The sequence below is a fragment of the Peromyscus leucopus genome, chromosome 6 (genome assembly GCF_004664715.2).
Source record: "Peromyscus leucopus breed LL Stock chromosome 6, UCI_PerLeu_2.1, whole genome shotgun sequence".
In the NCBI taxonomy this organism is placed as follows: Eukaryota; Metazoa; Chordata; class Mammalia; order Rodentia; family Cricetidae; genus Peromyscus; species Peromyscus leucopus.
In genome coordinates, this window is record NC_051068.1 from 95,151,786 (window position 1) to 95,174,979 (window position 23,194).

Consider the following 23,194-nt stretch of genomic DNA (forward strand, 5'->3'; position numbering starts at 1 on the left):
TTTCCAAGTGACTCAGCCTCTCCTCCCGGTGGGGGCTAGTTGCTCATGCCTGCCTCCAGGCCTCACACTAAAAAGCCCAGCATAGCTTCTCTGTAAGAAGAGTCCATCGAGTACATGCCATTGGCATCTGGGAGCTGTGGGGATCTGGCTTCAGGGTCAAGACATGGGTCCCAGTGTTTCCCAGCCAACCTCAGAGCTTAGAGCCCAGCTGAGGACTTTTTGTCATCGGAGAAACCAGAGGGGAATCGGGGACAGGGCTGGGAACCTGGGGAAATCTGTCTGGGGACTCAGCACCTGCTGAGCCACCAAGTTGGACTGAGCTAATCACTGGGATGACTCTGGAGAGGTTGAAGATTGTGTGTGTGTGTGTGTGTGTGTGTGTGTGTGTGTGTGTGTACACACGTGCGCGCACGCACAGAGAAAGAACATCCTAGAGCTTTCAGCAGGCGTGTGGAAGATTAAGGTTGGAATGGTGGAGAGGCCTCTCTGCTGTAGCCAGGGTAGGAGGTCACCAGGACACAGCAGAGCCTCGGGCCCTGCTGCTAGGGCTAAAGCCATTGGTGAGGATGGCCCAGGGCATGTTGACTGACAGGTCGTTTGGATGTTCTGGCTAGAGAGGAAAGAAGTGTGTCATGGGGTTGGATACCACAGTGGCAGCTCTGTCGTCAACCGTCGTAGCCCCGGGAGCGGCTGTCCCTCTCTGACTCTGCTCACGAGAATGTGCCGACGTACCGTCTCGCTCCTGAAGCCTATAATCAGTGTGTTAATTTCTGTGGCTGAGAGCTTTCCCTGGTTTCTACTGTCGATGTATGTATACTCTTATAAAGATGGTTCCATGTAAAGGAATGACCTCCCCCCAATCCGGGCTTCTCCCTGAGGGACTGGAGGAGCCGTTAGAAGGCTCAGCTGCACCTCCCAGCTCCACCCTCTCCACGGCATGCAGACCCAGAGTGTGCTAGGGGAGCAGGCGTGGCTTCCCACCTGGAAGAGCCCCTCCATGGCTGCCGGGGGATGGCTCCACAGCCGGTTCTCTCCATACCTCTGACAGTTAGGAAGAGAGGAAGAAGGAAGGAAGACAGACAGCCCAACACAGCTTATTGTGACATCCTAGAGGCTTTTAGTGCCAGCCCTGGCCAGAGGACTTCCCAGAAGAGGTAACAGTAGGGCACTATGTGTGTGAGGCAGAAAAAAAAATCAGTCTAGGACTTTGAGTGAAAGGGAGATCGGATGGGGGAGGGTGGAGAAAAGTGGGGGGGGGGTAGAGCACACAGGCTTACGTGCTGGGAAGAAGGAGGACACCCCCCACTGAACAGCAGGGATGATGGTTGTCCCGAGTGGAGGCTGAGTGTGTGGGACATAGACAGCGTCTCTCCCAGCACAGGCCCCTCCAGCCTCTGCCCGTTCTGTGTCCTTGCTCAGCTCATGCCCATGTTCCTGCTGTCCTAGACGGACACCGCTGTGTGGTTTCTTCCTCGGAAGTAGCAGTCAGGGCCACCCAGCAGGGTCTCTTCTGCCTTCCCCCTCCACCGCACCGTTCCCTCAACTCCAGCTCTTTTCCATGTCCTCACTTCATTCCTGCAGCTCGCGAGGGTGAAGTCCCCTGTGCTGACCTAGGCCTGTCCGTCACCCATGCTCCTTAAGAGCCCCCTGTCCTTGGTCCCTCCTCTTGGCGGGACACGTTAGCATTTCCTCCGATTTTCTCTCTTAGCTTGGAAACATTCTTTTCCATCCGTTTCCTCACGTGTCCTGCTCAGCCCCCTTTCCCAATGACGTGCACACGATCAAATCCAGGGGGTGCCGTCTAACTGATCGATTGGAACTCCCTGCTGCGCTTGACATTGACAGTTACGTTTTCCAGGAACTGCTCTTCCAACCTCCAAGAGACCGCACCTTCCTTGATCTCCTGGGTCTTTCTTAGCCGGGCGCACACTGTCCACTTGGGGTTTTTTCTAGCATGCCTCTTCAAAACCAATATCCCCAGCTTTCTTCTCCTGCTGGATTCTGTCTCTGAGGTGGGAGCTGAGCTAGGCTCTTCTAATCCATGGAGGGTCCCATGGTGTGCGTCTAGTCAGCCTGTCTCCACAGTGTCCCACAGCCCGATGAACAACCCCATTCAGATACCACGCCAGCACCCCGGACTCTGCACCTTCTTCCGAAAGCCTGTTGTGTGTCTATATTGGCTGTTGGTGACTCATGCATCCTTTTGGGACACTTATGCGTCTTCCCTTATTCACTTTCCTCATGTAATCAATCACCAAGCCTTCACAGTAGCACCTAAACATAGCTCTCCTTGGTTTCTCCCCGTCTGTTTCCTCCACCACTGTGTTAATTCAGGCCTCATTATCTCTTGCCAGATTTCCTTGCGAACTTCCCAACTGGTCTCCTAAGCCTTCACAGAACGTTGTCATTTCCAGAGGGGGCGGTGTGTTCCCAAATTTGAACAAATCTAAGTGCTAGATTCTACAGGGTCCCATCTTACTTGACTCAAAAATCTCTGCAACTTCAACATATTCCTCGTTCTGGTCAGGTGGGAATTCTCGCTGTCAGATGCACACATCCCACTCCAGACTGTGAGGAGGGCTATTCCCAGGCTGCACGAGCTGGTGTAAACGGACACCTAGAAATAAGGAAAGGAGAAATTCTGGATCCATTTCTCTGGGACATTGAGTCCAGAATATCTGACCTGTCATCTTGGGACATACTAGCCTCGTGAACTTTGAGATGCTTCAAGCAGCCCTCGGGGGCCCCTAAGTGTTCTTCTGTACAGGCTAAGCATTTCCAGTTGTATTCTCTATAGATGTTCTGGATGACTTTCATTCTCGGTGTCAGGCAGCCCTCATTTCATTAAGTCTGATCAAACCATGAAACACGAGGCACCAATCATGCCTCCTCTTGTGATGTACAAAGACTCTCATTAGCTATTAGCTCCCAGGCACATGGTGCAGCTCTGTGTGATCTTAGTTGCAATGTGTTGAGTGTCTTGTCCAAGTGAAAATCCCAGTTCTCTGTTTCTTTTCACAGAACTGAGTGTGGTGTTATGTCTTTAAAATAGCTCAGTAAACAAGATTGGTGGGTGTCAAGTGGCACGATCTCCTCTGGGAAACATACCTTTGAAGCGATCAGTGAGTTATGTATTGGAAGTAGTGGAGTTGCTTCTGAGCCTAAACCCATCTTGTGACGAGTAGTTTGGTTCTACTGAAAGCCTACCATGGACTCAGTACTGACATGTTATGCTCTACCCCAGATCGGAGTGCTAAGACATGGTTAGTCATGGCTCTATTTTGGAGAGACAATTTGAAAGTCGTTTATTTCATATCCCACACTAGAAGACTCTCTTTCCCTTTTCCTCTCTGTGTGTTGGCTCATCTCAGCTTTGCTTCTAATTACATCTCCCAGTGCCTTTCAACTGTGATACATTTCATTGATTCATCAAAACTCCATCCATTCAAGATGAATTAAGAAAAGGGTGGTGTTAGAATTAAGTTGATTTTGATTTTCTGACATTCCTTATTGAAGGGCAAATAGGACATCTATTTTGGTTAAAAGCTATGTTGCAACTCATTTATAATTTACAGTAAGATGTTAAATCAATGAGGTTAAATTACCAGTGATCAAAAATTCCGACTCAGATCTTATACTGTGAATTCTGGTCATCTGGTCCTCAAACCCTCTTGCCATGGCCCACCACAACCCCGCAGTCTGTTTTCGTTCTCTGTAGACCTTTACTAAACACTGCTGCTTCTGAATGCAAATCAACTGAACAGTGATTGATGTCTCACTTATGCTGTCTTTCAGCACACATGTCAACCCTGTATGAGAGAAAAGTATTATGGGAGTCTCTTGAGGACATAGTGAAAGGGACCAAACTGATTCAGAGGAGTTTTGTAGGCCAAGCTAGTACTCAGCTTTTATTTCAAGCCCATCATGTCATCAGCCCATTAAATGATTAAGTGTAACCAAATGACCTTTGACCATCAACGTGGCTGGCACTCTGGATTTCTCCATGGGAATCAGAACGCAGGGCTGCCTCACAGAGTGATTCAGGCGTCGACTCCACTTGAGGCTGCTCCTGAAACCAGCATCTAAATTTGATGTCGATAGAAGGTCCCCTCCCTGGCTGGAGCAGAGCAGTGTGTTAACGAACGGCCTATTGAAAATCTCTTAGTTTATCGGTTCACAGACACCACCACCTTGGAGCTGAGCTCTGAGTGGCCCAGGGTAAATAACACTTTGTCAAAAGTAAGCCACACACTGGCATGCCTTTAGGGGCCAAGGTGGAAGGAAACCTTAGAGCAGATGAATTGTGACCAGCTTCTCCATTGCCTAGAAAAAACAAGCTGTGTTTGTCTCCTTTGGGTCTGCTGCATTTTCTAAAGCTTAGCTGCCCCAGTCTTCAGTCTGAAATCAGTCTCCTTCAGTTTGGAGAGAAAAAAAAAAGGCTGTTCAGTCCCTTGATGTTTCATCAAAATAAAACTGAGCAGAGAAAGCAATAGCTTCCTGATCCTGCAGGGTGGGAATGCATAGAGGAGACCTTGCCCAGAGGATGAGTGCGGATGAAAGGCAGAGGCAGTCTAGCATCAAAGGGAGCCATGGGCTCCCATCAGAGTGACTCTAATGTAATTAGTTTGGATGTAGGATTAAGTTCCTGCTTGCAGGGTGCTCTACTTCAAAACGCCAATCCACAAAAATTGCAATTAAATTAGTCTCTTTAGTCCGCACACGGGAGCAGGAGAATTTTAATGAGTGTTTCTCGGAACCTTGACAAGCAGAGAGCTCTGTAGAGGGCCTCTTCTTGGTTCCATTCATGGTGTCTGAGCCTCTTTGATAAGGGTTTGATAAGTTTGGGTAATGAATAATCTCTTGGACTTGGGCTCTCTGGGGGTTCTGATGGTTTTCCTGTCTGCAAGAGCATCTGATGGGCCTTGTAATCACCGTTCGTCTGCCAAAGGGAAAACCACGTACAGCATCTTCATTTAACTGAAAATTGCAAATCAGTTTTTAATGGTACTGGAGTGGGAATCTGCTCTGCGGGGTGATAAATTGCATAGGTTGAATTACAAAATGGGGAAATGGTGAGAGCCCGTCTGCAGAATCTATTCAAGATGATGAAATTCTTCAAGGATTCGGAGGAACAAGTAATGTCATCCAGGTGCTTAAACATTAGCAGCATATTAGTGAAAACAGGTCTCGAAAACTTGCTGAGGTTTTTAGAATCCCTTCCCTATTGATCCCTTTCTCAGAAGAAGCCAAAAAACCTCCACTGATCTTATAAAACAGAGACTCTGGGGGCCTCTGAAGCACCACTGGCCAGTTTTCAAATACCTTGTCTCCTCAAAGAGACAGTAGCCACTTCCAGGCATGGTGTCCTTCTATTATGCCATTTGTGCTTTTCTGGAATCCAGGCAGGGCGAGGGCAGAACCAGCAGGCACACTCTGGGGCCTGGGTTTAGGTAAAGGCAGTTGGGCCAAAGACTGTCAAACTGATTTGAAGTGACCTCCTGTTGGTTTCTGCAGAGTCAGAGCCAGCAGGGTGATGTGCATGCGTTAGGCATTACAGAGCTCTCGAGGGAGCATCGGGAAGAAAGGCTCAAAAGCAGGGGGCCTAGGTAAGGCCAGAGGTGCTCATCACCCAGTGTTCAGCACCCAGAGGGTGACAGCGCCACAGGCATATGCTCATAGGGTGCCCTCAGTGACTTACAATAGGGCACCCTTTCCTCAGGACCCTTCATTGCCATCAGCCTGGCATTGGCTGCCATCAGTAGACAAGTCAACCCTGGCCCCGTGACCGGCACATGCTTCAGCGCAACGTTACTGGACTGCCCACATCTGGAACCACTGCCCAAGCCACCATGTGTTCTGGAGGCTTTCTGTGCTAAATTGGAATGTACATTTTGAATTTGTTTTTTTTTTCCTCTTTGGATTTTTCTTTCCAGAGTTAATTGTTGATTTAAGTAAAACCTTTGCATTTTGATCACCATTGTGAACGTAAGAAACTTCTCTTAGCCTGTAGAGGGGTATGCGCACCTAGTTTAAAAGTGGGGACGGGGAATTCATAGCTTCCGTGATTTATCTTTGGGTTTTTATTTCTTTAGGGGGGTGAGGTAGGTATGCACATGCCGTGGTACACGTGTGGAGGTTAGAGAACAGCTTGGGGGTATGAGTTCTCCCCTTCTGCCACTTGCTCTTGGGGTCAAACTCAAGTCGTCAGGGTCAGTGATGTACTTTCCCCTTGGAGCCTTGCCGGAGCTCTCCCTTGCTGAGATACAATCAAGTATTTTTAGGTAAGCCACAAAGGCAGCTGGTGACCACAGGAGGTGAAGCAAAACTGATACGCTGTCGCAAATATACACCGTCACAGGAGCTGTCTCATCCTTTCTGTTCAACTTCAGATCGGTGCATCCAGGGGCTTGAACTAAAAGTCGCTGGTCCTGAAATCCATAGAGAACTAGATCTCTTTGGGCTGTGGGTAGAGTTAAGGGTTATGGAAGTAGTTGAGATGTGTTTGTTTGGGGGAGTTTATGATCCATTCAGGCAGGGTTTTGATTGTAAAAGACCATCTGGGTCTTTAAAAGTCATTTATGGGGCTGGAGAGAAGGCTCAGCTGTTAGAAGCTAGGCTCACAACTAAGTCAGAGTTTATGTGTCTACTTTGGAATTTGGCTTTAAACTTGGCCAGTTTGAAATTCAACAAAAGACGGCGTTCAGAAGAGCTGGGTTTCTGAATTCTACAAGGAACAGGATGTTTAGGTGGGGTTCTTGCAAGATGATCACAAAGGCAGCCTATTTCAGAGTGATTTGTGGGTTGGCTATCCAAGACATACGTTTGGGGAGAGGGTTTAACTCTTTTCCATATGTTTAAGACGTTTATCAGGGATAGTGATGTTTTTTTCATGTCACAATGGGTCTTGTCAGAGTTCAGAGAATCTGAGATGGGAGTTTGTCATTTTGAATCCCTGCACCAGCCTGGGTGGCCCGGCACAACATCCACCATGCCACAGGATCCCTACCTGAGCTCCAGGGAGGACAGATTTCACTTAGAAATTAGACCAATTTTACACGGTGAGCTAGAACTCCAGTCAGATTTATAAATTTGTGAGCATAATTTCTGGGTAAGATTTCTTTTAAAAAAACCTGGCCTACAGAGTTGTTTGGTACAACTGGATAAGAGGCCTGCACTGTTGTTGATGTCTCCCTTAATCTAATAAACTGTTCCAAGGCTGAAGAAAGGAAGCTTTTGTGTGAGCTCCCTAATGGCATCCTGGGTGTTGTGGCCAGATATTCCGAAGCAGAACAGAAAATCCCAGATGCCTGCCTGCCTGTGTGTTCTCCGTCTTCTCCTCTCTTCCCGCCTCTCCCTCCCCTCTATTCCTGCATGAAGTTTCTTCTTCTTTGTTTCTAGTCATTTAATTTCCAGCCTTGATCATAAAATGAATGAATGACCAGAAATTTATCTGACTTGTGAAAATTCAGTAAGACTTTTCTGGTTTTGTTTCCAGCTAAATGTTCAAGGCCCCAGAGAAGGCATACTCTATACAAGGAGCGCTCTCAGCTTTGCACATGTCTCGAAACTTGCTTACACTCTGTGTGAGGCTCCGCCATCTTGGTGTCTGTGGCCTATGAGTCATCTGGAGCCGACTGGATATATGTATGAGGGTTGAGATCTGTGAGTCAGGGTGCTTATCACCGAGGATGGCTTCTTATAAGGGACCAGCTTCGTCTGCCTAGACAGAACATTTACTGACCCCTCCCCAGGTCCCAAGAATTGCTGGCTTTGAACTTGAACAAACAGACTAAACAAAGTTGTGTCTAAATAGAGATTAAATTGTCTAACAGCTGGTTTTTATTTTTTAATTCCATTAGAACTAATTTCTCAGAGGCCAGAGAGATGTCTCAGTGGGTAAAGGCGCTTGCTGCCAAGTTTAACAACTTGAATTTGATCTCCAGAACCCACAGTGAGAGGGAGAGACCAAATTATCCTCTGGTCCCCTCCCCCTTCATCAGGCAATCAAACAATCTATCAATGTAATCGAAATATATTTTAATAATTTCTTCAGGACAGATCACTAAAACTTCCTGGTGGATTTTATTCATAGATTCTGTTCAATTTTTTTTTGGTAAAAAGGAACTTTTCATGTCTGTTGCTAAGAATCGTCTTTGAAGGAAGTTTCTGGTCCCACATGGGTTCAAGCAAGTGTCTGCCTGTGCCTCCTCAGGAACTGGGTTCTCTCTGAGTATTAGGTTGTTCTATGAGGTGAGAATTCTCACTCCTGGGTACCAGAAAAAGGTTCACATGCCTCAGGTCACTCGTCTTCGACTGGCCTACAGACTCTCCACACTCGGTGACAGAAAAGCCACCCCGAGGAAGGTGAGCAGATGAGCGCCATTCTGGTGTCTGTCAGAAAGTGCCTGCTTGGGCTGAGCTGTGTGCGAGGCTCTGGGCCAGCAGCCTCTGGGACCCAAAGGCAAAGGAGGCCTGGCCGGCCATCTTCCGTCAGGATTAATGTCCCGAGGGCCTTTCATACTGCTGCTTATAGTCTTTGAGTGGACTCTTCCACCTTAGAAAATTAGCTTAAGCTCCAAGCCCTTCCTACGCCTTGTCCAGCTCCCCTCCGGCTGCTCCCCAACCCCCTTCTGGACTCCAGCCAGGATGCACAAGTCAGCATTGCCCAAGTATGTCAGTCTGTCTTTCCATCCACACTGCAGAAGCACAAAGGGGAGCCATGGGGGACAGTGTACTCGGGAGCCATGGAACGGGTCCTACATGAAGGTAGCAATGGCAGGTTATTCGGAGGCCTTACGGGAGGAAGCTGGGTTTCATCTGTAGGTGACTGTGAGCGCTGGGAGACACGTCCGATATTTCCAAGGCCTCAATAACCTGTAGACCCGAGGAAGAGCCTGAACGTTTTTACGCAAACTCGTGGGCTCTGAGACCCCCGCTTGGCTACGCATGCCCATCTTCCCCATCCCTCTGCCGGAATCCTCAGTGTTCGTTGACCCTTTCGTGAGGTGCCTCTCCTGACGAGTTCAGAGCTGAGCCCAGCACATCAGCAGGTTCAGTGTATGGCAAGGCTGTGGTTCAGCTTGTGGAGCTGTGTGGAGAACAGGACAGGGCAGGATGGGGGTCTGGGCCCCTGGCCCTCACGGACAGGAGCCCTAGGACAGGGGTTGCTTTGCATTAGAAGCCCGTGAATTAGGGGGTGAGACGGAAAGACACTCAGGATCTCATGTCTCCTCAACCCGGCGCAACTGTGACTAAAACCTCAGGATAGAATGAGTCCTGTGTCACTGTGGACGGCAGGGCTTCAGGACTGAAGACAGGAGGTGGAGAAATCATAGAAGTGGCTACTGCAGATGTTTCACAACAGGAAGTAAATTCAGATAGGAAGCAAATCAGGGGTTGTTTTTCATTAACAAAAGGTAGTTCTGAGAGTGATTGGGGATATGAGGTCAGAGGAGATGCCAGTGGCCAGGAGTGAGCGGGTTTATCCCTATGGACCTTAGAGCCTGCCACTCACTGTAAGGGGTGGAAACGGAGCCTTGAACATTCAGACTTGATGGCGCTGGCCTTGTGTGTCCGAGCCCCACCCCACCCAGCCTTCTGCCCGTGGCAATAGATTGACCCCCTAAAGCACCTTGGTGTACCTGTGCCTTCCCAGGGAGAACTTTTCAATGGCGTTAGCCATGGAATGAAGATCTGACCCTCAGCCCCCAGTGCCAGGTCCCCTGCGTCTGCCATCTTTCTTAATTAGAACTGCTTTGGTCACAGTGAGACCCAGCTCATACTGGCTAAGTCAGGGGCGATTTTACTGCCTGCTGTAAGGGTTTGTGTCTAGGGACTTGCATGTCACAGGGACACGAGTCATCCCTTGTCTCTCTTTTGAGTGCTGAGTTCATCCTCTCGGCCATATTGGTCCTTCTGGCAAAAACAAAACAAAACAAAAAACCCCAAAAACAGGGAGGTGAAGTAACTACCAGGCTACAAGTCTCATGGCATTTTCTCCAGAGTGAAGTAGACTATCCTCTTCCAGAATGGATGAGGGGCCCTCTCCCAGGCCGACCAGTGATGGCTGGGAAGATGCGCCATACCACATGCCTGGAATGGAGATGGAGTGGGTGGGATGGGACGGGAGGTAGGGGTGGAATATGCTGGAGACAGAGGTGTACATCACACCCTGTTACACCTTTGTAGGTTTCAGTCCTGTGTTCCCCAACCCAAGCCTAGCGGCCACCGTACCCCGCTGGGTACTCATGATCTCCCCTGGCTGGGATGCCCAACGTATTCCTACCCTCCTCTTTCAGTTCTGCCCTTGAGATGCAGCTCTGATGCCCTAGCCCTCCCCTTTGGCCCTCCACCCAAAGCCCTGTGGGTCTGTCTTGAGAGCAGCTCCAGGCCACAGTGCTTCTCATTTTGACACAGGAGAAAACCGGAAGACAAAGAGGTGGAGTAACTCACCCAGGCTGCGGAGCGGGGAGAGGCGGGGATCATATGGCAAGGCGGTTGGTCTGTCCCCGGAGCCTGGTGTTGGACTGGTGTGTGTGTGTGTGTGTGTGGTCTTCCCAGAGAATGTGCCCCTCTGGATCCTCCGTCCCCTGCTCACAGCCCCAAGCTTGATCAGGTCCCCAAGTGGCCCTCCACAGGGGTGCCACTCACTACCAGTTCCTGGTGATTTGTACAACGTAAAATCCTATGGGAATGGGGAGCTTTCCTTACAGCCGGGGATAGACTTTAGCAAATAGTAATTATAATGCAGATGCTGTCTTTCTCCGAGTCTCCTGTCTCCTTCATACAAATGAGTGTCTGGAGCGTCCTCGGAGGGTTTCTGGCAGAGGCCTCCTGCCCTCCCTCAGCTGCTGGCTTAGGAACCCTCATTGCCTGCATGTCCAGGCCCATTCTTGTGCTTGACTTGAAATTTGGCTCGGTGCTCACGTAGGAGACCCAGGGCTCAGCTCCTCCCAGGCCGGAATAGCTTTTTCTTCCTTGGAGAGCTGCTGAAACATGGGTTTCCACAGTAATGGAGGTTCCCAGCGCATTCTCGGAGCTGGCTCTGAGCCTCCAAAATCTGTTTTGCAACATTTCCTGGGCTCTGGCTATTCCAGCCCGCCAAGAACAGACATGTCAGGTGTGGGGGCTACAGACACCCACTTTCCACAGTTGGAGTGATGGTTATGGTTTTCAGAGCCGTGCTCAGCCAGCTAGTATCAGTTCCGGCTGAGGAACTGGGCCATGGCGAACTGTCACTGAGCTCTCTTGGGAGGGCCGAAGAAGCTTGAGGCAGGTCCGATCTCTAACTGCTCCCTTCCCAAACTCTAGCCTCATGCGCTGGACTTCAGTATGAAGTCTGCTTATTTTACAAACCTGAATTAATAGCATCTGGATATACTTACCACGACAGCTAACATTAGTGCTGATTCCTCCGCCAGCGTGTGCTCCAAGTCCTTACAGATACCCACTCATTTGGTCCCTGTTAACATCATGTGGCATATTATCCCCACTTAGCAGACAGGGAATCTCAGGCTCTAGCGAAGAATTAATGTCACTTGCCCAAGACCACACAGCTGTTCAATATTACTGTGGCTTCTGGACTGAGATGGCCAACTGGCCCATGCTCTTAAATACTGCGCTGTAACATCTGTTAACATCAGGGTTATTAGGACACCAGTGCCAGAGCCATGGGTGGTGGTCTATGCCTGTATCCTAGCACTTGGAAGGCAGAGGTAAGAGGTATAGGACTTCAAAGCCACCCTTAGCTACACAGTGAGTTCAAGACTGGCCCAGACTGCATTAATCTCGTCTCAGACAGCGACAACAAAATGCTGGTAATTCAGATCACTATCAAAGACATCAATTTATAGTGACTTAGGAATTTGCTAGCCAGTCTTCGGGTCAGCTGGACAACAGTGGGTCTCACGCACTGTGTCCATCTGCTCACACATCAGCTCTCTGCTCTCAGCTCAGACTCCAGTGCCGATGGTGGGACTTGGATGCTCATTTACACACGGGTCCGGGGTTAAGGGTGACCTTGATACAGGAGTTAGGAACTCGGCTTAAAATCAGGCAAGCTGCGGGTCCTGCCTGCCTCCGCCTCTGTCCCATTGGATTGTGGATAGTTTCAGCTCCTGGAATAAAGCTGCAGGACTGGTGGGCAGAACGCCCCTGATCCAGACTTGAGTGGCTTCCTTTCTTTGGGTGACTGAGCCCTACATAGCTGTGGTTGGCGCTCGTGAGAGCCGGAGCCTCTACCAGGCCACCCTCTCCTTCCCCTCCAGACAAATTGGGGAGAGACAAATTGGGGAGGAATACTCTGAGTGCTCTCTGGATATGACGTGACTGCAGCACACATGAAACCACAGCGGCCATGGTTCCCTACACTAGACCCACACAAGGCTAAGCAGGGAGGGCCAGGGGTGGTGAGGTACCTTTAATCCCAGCACTGGGGGGGGGGGGGCAGGAGGCAGAGGAAGGCGGAGCTTCGAGTTCAAGGGCAGCCTGGTCTATATGGTGAGTTTCAGGACATCTGGGGCTACCCAGAGAAAACCTCTCCCTCTCCCTCCCCCCTCTCATACACACACACACACACACACACACACACACACACACACACACTCCAGCACAGAGGAGGGAGGGTCTCTCAAGGCCTGACCCCTAGCTGAGGAACTATTGACGGCTGATGACGGCTGTGGGAGAGAGAGTCACTTCTCATTGAGAGCGTGGCCACTGGTAGGTTCCTCGTGCCCCACCCCGTGCGTGACCCAATGCTCACGTGCGTCTGGGCAGCACTAAGGGGACTCAGTGAGGAAATGAATTGGGAAGTTGGCCGGGAAACTTGGATGCAATAGTGGGGTCCTGGGGAGAGCTGGAGGGGGGCAGTTAGGGGTGGATATGACCAAGAAGATACATTGTGTCGTATACAGGTATGAAAATGTCAGAGAGCGTATAAAAATAAAAGAGAAGCCTGTGAGAAACAGGGAGACCAGACTTGCCCTCTAGAACGAAGTTCAGATTTGGTAGGTAGATAGGGGTGGAGCCCAGAGAGAAAATGGCCCCGTCTCAGTGTGGCGAGCATGTGAGAGAGAAAACTGGTCCCTGAATTTTCTTGCTGTGGCTCTCTGTCTGGCAGCTGGAGAATATACATCTCAGGGAGCTGAGTTCGAGGCTAGCCAAGACCTGTCTCCAACAACAAGTGGAAGTTTTAGAGGGTACCCACTCCCTCCAAAACCACCCCTTACGCATGTGGTGGCCCTAAGCGGGGAGCCCGTGACATCCCTTCTTCAGTCCAAGAGGTGGTACACAGGTTCCCCACGGCAGTCCATGAGCATGTTGTAAAGTCTGGCCTCCATCTCAGGCACTAGGGAAGGTCCATGTCAACACTCCCCTTTCCTCCCGTCTGGGTGCCTCCTTGTCACCCCATCTCCTACAGCACGCTGTCACAGCCTGTTTGGGAGCCCGGAAACCATGAGCAGTAATTATGGATTTCCCTCTAAGGAGTCAGGGCAAAAGTCACAGGAGGGCCAGCTGAATGTATAGCTTGGTGGCAGGTAAGAGTGCAGAGTGCTTTAGAGGAGAAGTTACAGGGTGAGCCCATGCCGAAGGGGGGGAGGGGAGCAGGGGTCTGGATGTTGGGGCCCCGCGAGGAGAACACAGTAGCAAGTAGAGGAATAGCATTTTGGGTGGGAGCAGATAAAATCTCCAAGATGATAGTAGAGCTGGCTGTACACGTTTAGATCCTCCCCATTGTCCCAGCTCAAACCTGGACGTGGGCTCGGGGTACAACACCAGGGCGTAAGTGGGACTCCCTGTCGGGGTGACTCAAGAGCGACTAGGTTTGCAATGTGGGTTAGGCTTCAGAACAGCCACCCTGGGGAGGCGCTCCCAAAATCATAGGGTTCATGAGCCTTCCCAGTGAAAGCGGGGGACCAGGTGTCCTCAAGTTGGTGTGTGGGCCCCTTGGGTATCGGTACCCCGGCTTTGTTCCAGCCTTCTGTGCCGTTGTCCCTAGCTATGGCTCCCCCCCATAGTCTAGGCTATTGTTGGGGTGCTGGCTCTCTCACACCACCCCAGAGGTCCCTTTAACTCTGAAACTCGATCTTCCTTGGCCGGACTTCAGTGCAGCACCCTATAAAAGGCAGTGAGAGGCTGGGCGGTGGTGGCACACACCTTTAGCCCCAGCACTCGGGAGGCAGAGCCAGGCGGATCTCTGTGAGTTCAAGGCCAGCCTGGGCTACCAAGTGAGTTCCAGGACAGGCGCAGAGCTACACAGAGAAACCCCGTCCTATAAAAGGCAGCGAGGAACGTCATCTTTGTGTTGAATGGCGGCGTGCACAGGAAAAATAAAACTGCAGATGATCTGGGAGAAGAGAGAAAGCCCCACAGCCAAGAGAAGCCTCGGGAGCCTCGTCCTGGGACGTCTGTTCCTGCGGCATTACTGAGTTCTTGAGGTGTTCAGGCCCTGCCTGCCTGAGGCCCTGCTGTGGGGAAAAGGTTGACAGAGTGAGTTCCTTCCCCATGAAACTTAGAGTCATCTAGCAGGAGGGGAGACAGATAATAGACAGCCATCAGTTGACACCTTCCCATCCATGCACGAGTCTTCAGATGTAGCTTTGCATAATTAATGCCGAGAGCTGCCCTGCCAAACACTGCTGTGTGCAGCCCAAGTGTGCAGCCCACAAGCGCCACAGACAGCCAGCCCTGTTCATCTTTGATATAAATCCCATTCATCAAATGTCCCTCGCTAGGCATAGTGGCTCACACCTCTAATCCCAGCACTCTGCAGGCGGAATCGGAAGCACCGCTGTGACGTGGAGGCCTGCCTCTCTGGGTTTCCTAGTGAGTTCTAGGCCAGTCTGGGTGACAGCGTGAGACCCTGTCTCACATGAACCGGATGAACAGAACCACCTTTGAATGCCTGCCCCACGGTCACGAGAGAGGAGGAGGAGGGTGGGAAGCGGAGGGAAGGTGAAGGACCACCCCGACATCCACCCGAACCTTGCTAGCCAGCACCGTGAAGGGTTGCACACACAGTTAACCCCGAGTCTGACTGTGCTTTGCTTGGTGGGGGAATGTTTGGGGGGAACCCTTCGTGGTTAAGCAGTGTGTGAAGAGTAATTCTGTGGTTCTTTGAGGCATCTGGAGAGAAAGCTGGGGGGCTTGGGGAAGCCCAGGGACCGGCTTTCCCTTCCTATGTAACATTCAGGGAGTGGTCCCCACACCCAGGAGGGGTCACATTTAGTGTACGTGCCTACACAGGAGTGATTCTAAATCCAATCTGTGACCAGTGTCACCGCCCAGAAACTCTGCTGTCATTGCTGTACAATGCTCTCAAGCTATCTGGGGCAAAGGACCAGTTTTTCATTTTAACAACAACAACAGAATGTATTCAAGCTGCGTGTCTCCGCTAAGGTGGCTGTTGCTGTGGTGAAACACCATGACTAAGTAACTTGAGGAGGAAAGGGTTTATTTCAGCTTACGCGTCCAGGGGACAGTCCCTCACTGAGGGAAGTCAAGGCAGGCATTTAAACAGGGCAGGAGCCTGGAGGCAGGAGCCCATGCGAGGCTGTGGAGGGGCGCTGCTCACTGGCTTGCTCATCATGGCTTGCTCAGCCTGCTTTCTTGTAAAACCCAGGACCAGCAGCCCAGAGGTGGCAGCACCCACAATGGCCTTCTCACCTCAGTCACTAATTAAGGAAGAGCCCTGCAGGCTTGCCTATAGCCCAGTCTTCTGGAGATGTTTATTTTCAATTGCTGTTCCCCTCTCTCAGATGACTACAGCTTGTGTCAAGCTGATTAAAAAAAAAAAGACTAGCCAGCACACTGGGTATATTGGCATATACCTGTAATCCCAGCATTTGAGAGGCTGAGGCAGGAGGATTATTAATTCATGCCCAGCCAAGTCTATAGAGATAGCAAGACCCTGGCTCCAAAAAAGGGGGTGGGGACCAGGGAGACAGATGGCGTAGTGGGTAAAGCGCTTGTCGTGTAGGCGTGAGGACCAGAGTGTTGATCCTCAGAACTCCACAAAAACAGGTTGGGTATGGTGACCAGTACGGAAGGTAGAGACTGGGAAATCCTAGAGCCAGCTGGCTAGCCAGACTAGCCAAAATTCAGAACTCTGGGTTCAGTCAGAGACCCTGCCTCAATCAATATATAAGGTGGAGCTCCATCAAGGAAGATGCCCAATATCAACCACAGGAAGCGACAGGCACATACGTGTGCATCCGTCCATGTGCAAACTCCAACATTCATATACACATAACACAGCAAAAGAGTTATCTCTAACTCGTGGAGAGATGGCTCAGTAGTTAAGAGTCAGTCCCCAGCACCACATGGTGGCTCAGAACCATCTGGAACTCCAGTTTCAGAGGATCTGACTCCCTCTTCTGGCCTCCAGTCATTGTATACATGTGGTACACAGATAAAAATGCGGGCAAAACACCCAGACAAATAAAATGAAAATAAATAAGATCTTTTGAAAAAGAAATCTTCAAAAATCATTTTAACAGTCATGTGTCACTCAGACATCTCTTATTAGATTTAAGGGTCATAAAACTGCGCCATCTGCTTAAAAGTCTTTTATAAACTAACTTAATTCTTGAACTGGAGTTTGCCTACAGCAACAAATAAAAAGGAAAAAGAGGACTATCAGAGCCTTTGCTACTAGTCTCAAGGACTGTGCTTTGGGCTACACTGGCCCTGAGGCCCAGGTCAGAGGCCACTGGGGAACTGCTGTCCTTCCCAGCTCCACGTTCGGGCAGTTATAAAAGAGAAGGAGGAAGCTCCCAGAGGAAGAGCTGTGTTCCTCTGTCCCTTACACCTCTCCATCAGCTCACTGCTTTGTGAGTCCATTTCCCTGGCAGCACTCCGCGCACGCCCAGGTGAAGACTTCATTCTGTACCTGCAGCTGGGGAAGCGAAAGGTCGCGGCTAATTGTAATCCGTCTCCAGTTCTCTTCCTGAATGCAGCTTTGGGTCTACGCCGCTCTGCTCGGCACAGCAGAGGACCAGCGAGGAGGCGGCGGCGGCCATCTCTGGCTGGCATGGCCTGGGGAAGGTGAAGTCACTGTCCACTCTGTGTTGCAGTTCTCCAAGGAGAGGCACATCATGGACAGGACCCCCGAGAGGCTGAAGAAGGAATTGGAGGAGGAGCTGCTGCTGAGCAGCGAGGACCTGCGGAGCCACGCCTGGTACCACGGCCGGATCCCCCGGCAGGTATGTGATCTGCTCTCCTGAGGCAATGTCATACTGGCGGGACTGTGGGGTCCAGCTCAAAGATCACAGAACTCTAGCACTATAACGCAACTTAACTTAGACCTCGGGAAGAGCCAAAGGCGGGACTCCAAATACATTTCCAGTTACAGAGGAAAGGCCAGCGCTCCTGGAGTCTACATACATGTGGGCAGGAGGCACCAGCTGCCGGAAGTAGGTGGATGGCTAGGGTTCAGATAATTATGCCCTTTTTTGAAGAGTGACTTATCTCAGATGACCAGGCAGGTGGCACAGACTGACAAAGCCACCTCTGCTCCAACTGGGCCAGCAAGTGTCCACTGTCTCTCTTTCTTCTCTGCTGGGTCCTGTGACCCAAGGGTGGGCAGGCAGGGGGATTATCCCAGGGCCCACAGCTTATCTTTTATGTGGTTGTCATCCATAAAGTTTTTATTTAATACTATAAGAATTGAAAAATAGACTTAAGTCTGCAGAGCTGAGGTGTACAGTCACCCATGGGTTTTTATTATAAGCAAAGTCTGGCCGGTCGTTACCCAAGGACAACAGAACAGGAAATGGATGAACAAGTCTAAGGAGAATGGTGGCGTGCTTTAAAGATTGTCTTTGGTGTAACTGATCTCATTTTTTAAATTATTACATTCATTTATTCATTGTGTGTCGGGGGGTGGGGTGGGGTGCCACAGCACACTTGGAGATCAGAAGACGATTCATGGGAATCCTTTCTGTCTTTCTGTCATGTGAATTCCAGAGATTTGAACTCCAGTCATCAGCTTGGCAGCAAGTGCCTTTACCTGCTAAGCCAGCCCCAAATTTATTTATTTATTTATGTAGTTAGTTATGGGGTTTTTGTTGTTGTTGTTGTTTGTTTGTTTGTTTGTTTTGAGACAGGGTTTTTCTGTGTAGCCCTGGCTGTCCCAGAACTTGCTCTGTAGACCAGGTTTGGCCTTGAACTCACAGAGATCCACCTGCCTCTGCCTCCCAAGTGCTAGGATTAAAGGTGTGTGCCACCGCTGCCTGCCTCAGCCCCAAATTTCTTAACACTATCAAATAATTCTTATTTCAATCTTGATGTGTGTGTGTGTGTGTGTGTGCATAATCTTAAAATTCATTGTAGAGGGAGCTGTAGAGAGATGGCTTAGCGGTTAAGAGCACTGACTGCTCTTCCAGAGGATCTGGGTTCAATTGCCAGTACCCACGTGGCAGCTCACAACTGTCTGTGACTCTAGTTCCAGGGGATCTGACACTCATGGCCAAACACTAATGCACATAAAATAAGAATAAATAAAAATCTAAAAAATTGATTGTGGAAAATACAGCTAACAGAAAAGAAAATTCAGCTCTTATCCCTAGTTGTCTCCCCTGGAGATAGTCATTATGAACATTTTGGTGTATATCTTTCCAGACCTCCTTAAGTAGGAGATCTTATGCTTTCTCTGGCCCACTTTCTTCACTTAATGATGTGCCCTGGGAATTCACTCTGGCTGTAAAATATCCTCCTGCACCAGCGCACACTGAGTATGTGTCCATCACACACATGCATCACAATTTATTGGGTACTTAGAGTGTTTCTCGCAGTCTGACCAACATCCTGTAAGATAACTGCCATGTTCAGACCTATAATTCTTTCTACTGGCTCGATTCTGGGGAATGGAATTTCTGTGTGAAAATGTATTTTAAGGCAAAGATGCAATTTTATAAAGTAACCATGGTAGCACACTATTCTGAGCTAGCAGAAGTATAGCATCACTTGGATGCTAGAATATCCTAGAAAAAATTGCCCTCACTGCCGTCCTTCTTAGTGCGCCAGGAAGGTGAACTCTCGGTAATGCATCATCTGGACTGGGTAACTGAAACCTCATGGCAATGATAATAATGTGCCAGCATTCTATCCCTTTGAAACTTTCAGCCACTCTGTAAGCAATAACATTATCTATATCTTATAGATGATGTAACTGAACCACAAAAAGCTTATATAATTTGTCTAGGCACACATCTGGGGGAGAATGCAAAGCTAGGTGGTCAGGCTCCAAAATGACTGATACAGTATAATCCTTTGCTGTACACATCACCATCATAGTGGTTGCCTATTTGGGGTGTCCATTGTGTGACAGGCATTGCACTGGTGTTTTGCATATTTTATATATGCAAATGTGTTACCTTCATAACTTTGTGAGGTGAAGGAACCTCAAGTGACTCTTTTTTTCTAGCCTCCTAGCCTGTCCAGAACACACCATGTCCTCCCTGGGCTCATCTTGCTTTGTAGACAGGAATCTTAGGAGCATGTCTAGGCACCAAAACAGCCTCCTGCTCCTTCTCCCTTCCTTGGTTAGAAGGAAAGTCAGAGACCCACAGGGCACACAGTCTCATTTCTTCCTGCCGTTCTACATCCTTCAAGTCTGTGTTAATGTCATGTTCCTGTGACATCTTCCTGACCACCCTCATTTGAAAGATAACCCTCCCAAGCACCCTGTCTCCCTTCTAAAGTTTTCTTCTCCTTCGAGACACCTGACACATACCAGTGGCTACAGTAAACGTTGAAAGCCCCTGCAGAAGTACCCTTTGTCACGACTGTGTCCCCTGGGCCCGCAGCAGTGCTGGGCATGTGGAGGAAGGTCAATAAATAGTTTGGGTGTTTTGTTTTTGAGAGAGGGCTGACCTCAGATGTATTGTGTATCCCAGGCTGGCCTCAGACCGACGACAGTCCTGTGTTAGTCTCCCGAGCACCGGGGTTACGGTTGCGCATGGCCATACCCAGCTAGCCAGTACTTCCTGGGTGACATTTCACAGACTATAAAGATCTGAGGACAGAAGGAATGCTAGGGGACGGCTCAGCTGGTAAAACGGTCATCGTGTAAGGACAAGGATCGAATCCCAGAAACCACATAAAAAGAGAGAGAGCGAGGGAGGGAGGCAGGGAGACAGACAGACGAAAAAAGGAAAGCCAGATGTGGCAACACATGCAATGGGGAGACAGAAGCAGATCCCTGGCTTGCTGGCCAGCTAGCCTAGTCTACTTGGAGAGTTCCAGGCCAGTGGGAGGCCCTGTCTCAAGAAAAGATGGATTGTGCCTAAGGACTGGCACGCAGGATTACCCTCTGGTCTCTGCACGGATGCACACACACACACACACACACACACACACACACACGCTCACACACAGAAAGAAGAGTCATAGCAGCACTGACTTCTGCCTTTCCTGCACCTCATTCACCATTTCATCTACAGGTATCTGAAAACCTCGTGCAGCGAGATGGTGATTTCCTGGTTCGCGACTCCCTGTCTAGTCCAGGAAACTTTGTCCTGACCTGTCAGTGGAAGAACCTCGCTCAGCACTTTAAGATCAACCGGACTGTTCTGCGGCTCAGCGAGGCCTACAGCCGTGTGCAGTACCAGTTCGAGATGGAGAGCTTTGACTCCATCCCCGGTTTGGTGCGTTGCTACGTGGGCAACCGGCGGCCCATCTCCCAGCAGAGCGGTGCCATCATCTTCCAGCCCATCAACAGGACGGTGCCCCTCTGGTGTCTGGAGGAGCGTTACGGCACCTCACCGGGCTACGGCCGGGAAGGCAGCTTTGCGGATGGAAGGCCAGATATGGCTAAGAGGCTGAGCCTCACCGCGGCTAGCATCCAGGCTCGGGAACACAGCCTGCCCCGCGGAAACCTCCTCAGGTAGGTGTGAGGGGTGCTGGGGGCCCAGCTTAGGCCAAGGAGAGTAGAGGGTGCTCCTACACTCACTGTGAGTGGACAGCTGTTACGAGATGTGCATGATTAGTTCCTAGTTAAGAGCGTGAAAAGCAGGTGGTGGAGCCGGGTGTATAATGCATGCCTATCATCTCCGGCTGAAGTGGGGAGACTGTCCCAAGTCCAAGGCCTTCCTGGTAGGTTACAGAATGAACCCCCATTTCAAAAAAAAAAAAAAAATAGCAACAAGAGGCATGGGGGCGGTGGGGGCTGAGCAGGGGAGAGGTTGCTCTGAAGGCAAGGGGGTGTTTGGAGGACACTGCAAAGAGTCAAGGGCCAGAGGAGCCCGGAGGGTTGATTGGTCAGTCTAGGACAGAGGACCTATGTAAGGGAAGGATGGGGAAGGGGGAAACCCCAGCTAATGCTGGAGGCCTTTGTGCCAGGCTAAGGGGTTACAAAAGCTTGGTTTGGTGAATAAATCCTAAACCAGAACTGGGCAGCAGTAGACATACACTGAAGAGAGAGACTGAATGAAGCAAGAAAGTCAGTTAGGGTTTCAGGAGGGGCCCAGGCTGGAAGGGAGAGACAGAGAGAAAAGCTAGGCTTCTGGGGTCTTTGAGGTTGGGGGGAGACTGAGAAGACCACCTAGGCGACGTACCAGTGACTTTGAGGAGAGAGGTATGCCTTGGAGGAAAAGGTCATTTTATCTGAGCGGGGGCTGTGGACATGATGGTGTCAGCATCCAGCAGGGGTCAGTGTTGAGGTCTCGGACTGGTAGCTTGGAAAAGGGGTGACTTGAAGGGAACAGAGGGTTTGAAGGACTGGAGGTGTGGAGGGCTTGCCCCTGTGCGGGTGTGCCCCGGGCCTCCCAGTTGTCGCTTGGTGACCTGCCTGCCGCTCTGCCTCTAACTCAGTTGGAGGTCATCTGTGGGTGCTCCAAGCACAGCCAGGAAGATAGGTATGACAGCCACCCGCTCTGTGCCCCTGGGAATGAACAGAAACATTCAGAGACCAGGGCAGGAAAGGGCTGAGAGGAGAGCTCGATATTTGTGTAGCTCTGGCTTCCAGAGCCGAGAATCCTTCACAGATCCAACTGCCAGAGCAGGTGGGAGGAAAGAGGCTGAGACGCAGCCTGATTCCATACCATGCCGCAGCCCTGCCTCCACTCCTGGCTTCTGAGTTCCCGTGTAGAAGTGAACAACGTGTCCGTTCCCCTCTCTGCATTTCTGTCTGGGCCAGGGGAAAATATAAACTATAATTTCTAAAACGGCAAAACGCCTCATGGAATGCAGGACTATGCGAGTGTCATAAATTACAGCTGTGTTCCCTGGTTCATGTTAGTCAGCAGCTGACTCAGAACCTGTGGCTCCATGCTGGCTCCATGTGGCTAGCTGTGCAGCCCTGGGCGGAGACCTTCGCTTCTCTGGGAGTCCCTTTCTGCATCTGGAAGCATGGGACTGGCGAGGGTTAAATGGCGTGAGAAATGGAAAGTGTTTACTTTCAGTAAAGTGCTAACAGCGTTCCTGGGAGCTGTTATTATCTGCAGGGGGAGGCAAAAGTCAAGGCTTGGGTGTCAGCAGGGAGGCAGGGATGGAGATCAGAGATGCTGTTCTGATTGTTCTCTGGGATGTAGAGGCTCTGCTACAGCCTCCCACGGGCGGCAGCCCCCACACTCCAGGTGGAGGGAGGGTGACCTCAGCATGACCAGTGGCCTTAATGGGCTTGTCACCCGGCCCTGCTGCCCTTTGGTGGCTTCCCCACGTCAGCTTTGGCCCGCTGCCTCCTGCTCTGATACTGGCCATGCTTCTTGGCTGGCCGCCTCAGGCCCCGGGCAAAAGGTGTGTGTTCTCGGGCAGGTTGCATTCCACCGGTCCAGCCGCTCTGGGCTCCTGGAATCTGAACGTTTGATCATTGATCATGGTGGACACGGCTCAAATATCATTCCTCAGAAGCCATTCCCTTTTGGAATTTGCCCCGTCTTGACTTACTTATCTTTGAGAGGTTTGCTGGAAGTTTGTTTTGTTTCCCAAAGGTAGGGCAGAATGGGTTTGTGTGAGCATGGTTTATGCTGGGGTGGGGTGGGCTGGGGTGGGGGTGGGGGATCCGTTCCCTGCAGCCTGGCTGGTCCCTCCTCTATTGAGAGAATCCAGTCTCCTGCTGAGTGTAATTGAACAAGCTCCGATGTGAATCAGAAAGGACGGAGGAGGGAGTGACCGGAAAAGTGATTCAAGTTCCACTGGGCTCTACCTTGCCCCTGTGTGGTTGTGCCCCTGTGCGGGTGTGCCCTGGGCCTCCCAG

At 50.5% G+C, this 23,194-nt stretch overlaps 1 protein-coding gene across 2 annotated transcripts in view; it reads left to right on the top strand.

Annotated features, from left to right (window-relative positions):
• Bcar3 (BCAR3 adaptor protein, NSP family member) overlaps positions 1-23,194 on the top strand; it is a 110,649-nt gene that overhangs the window by 67,152 nt on the left and 20,303 nt on the right. For both annotated transcript variants that reach the window (XM_028881449.2, XM_028881450.2), the window contains 2 exons: positions 17,073-17,201; positions 20,442-20,884. In XM_028881449.2, the coding sequence (XP_028737282.1) occupies positions 17,073-17,201; positions 20,442-20,884 (572 nt within the window). The remainder of the gene's footprint in view (positions 1-17,072; positions 17,202-20,441; positions 20,885-23,194) is intronic.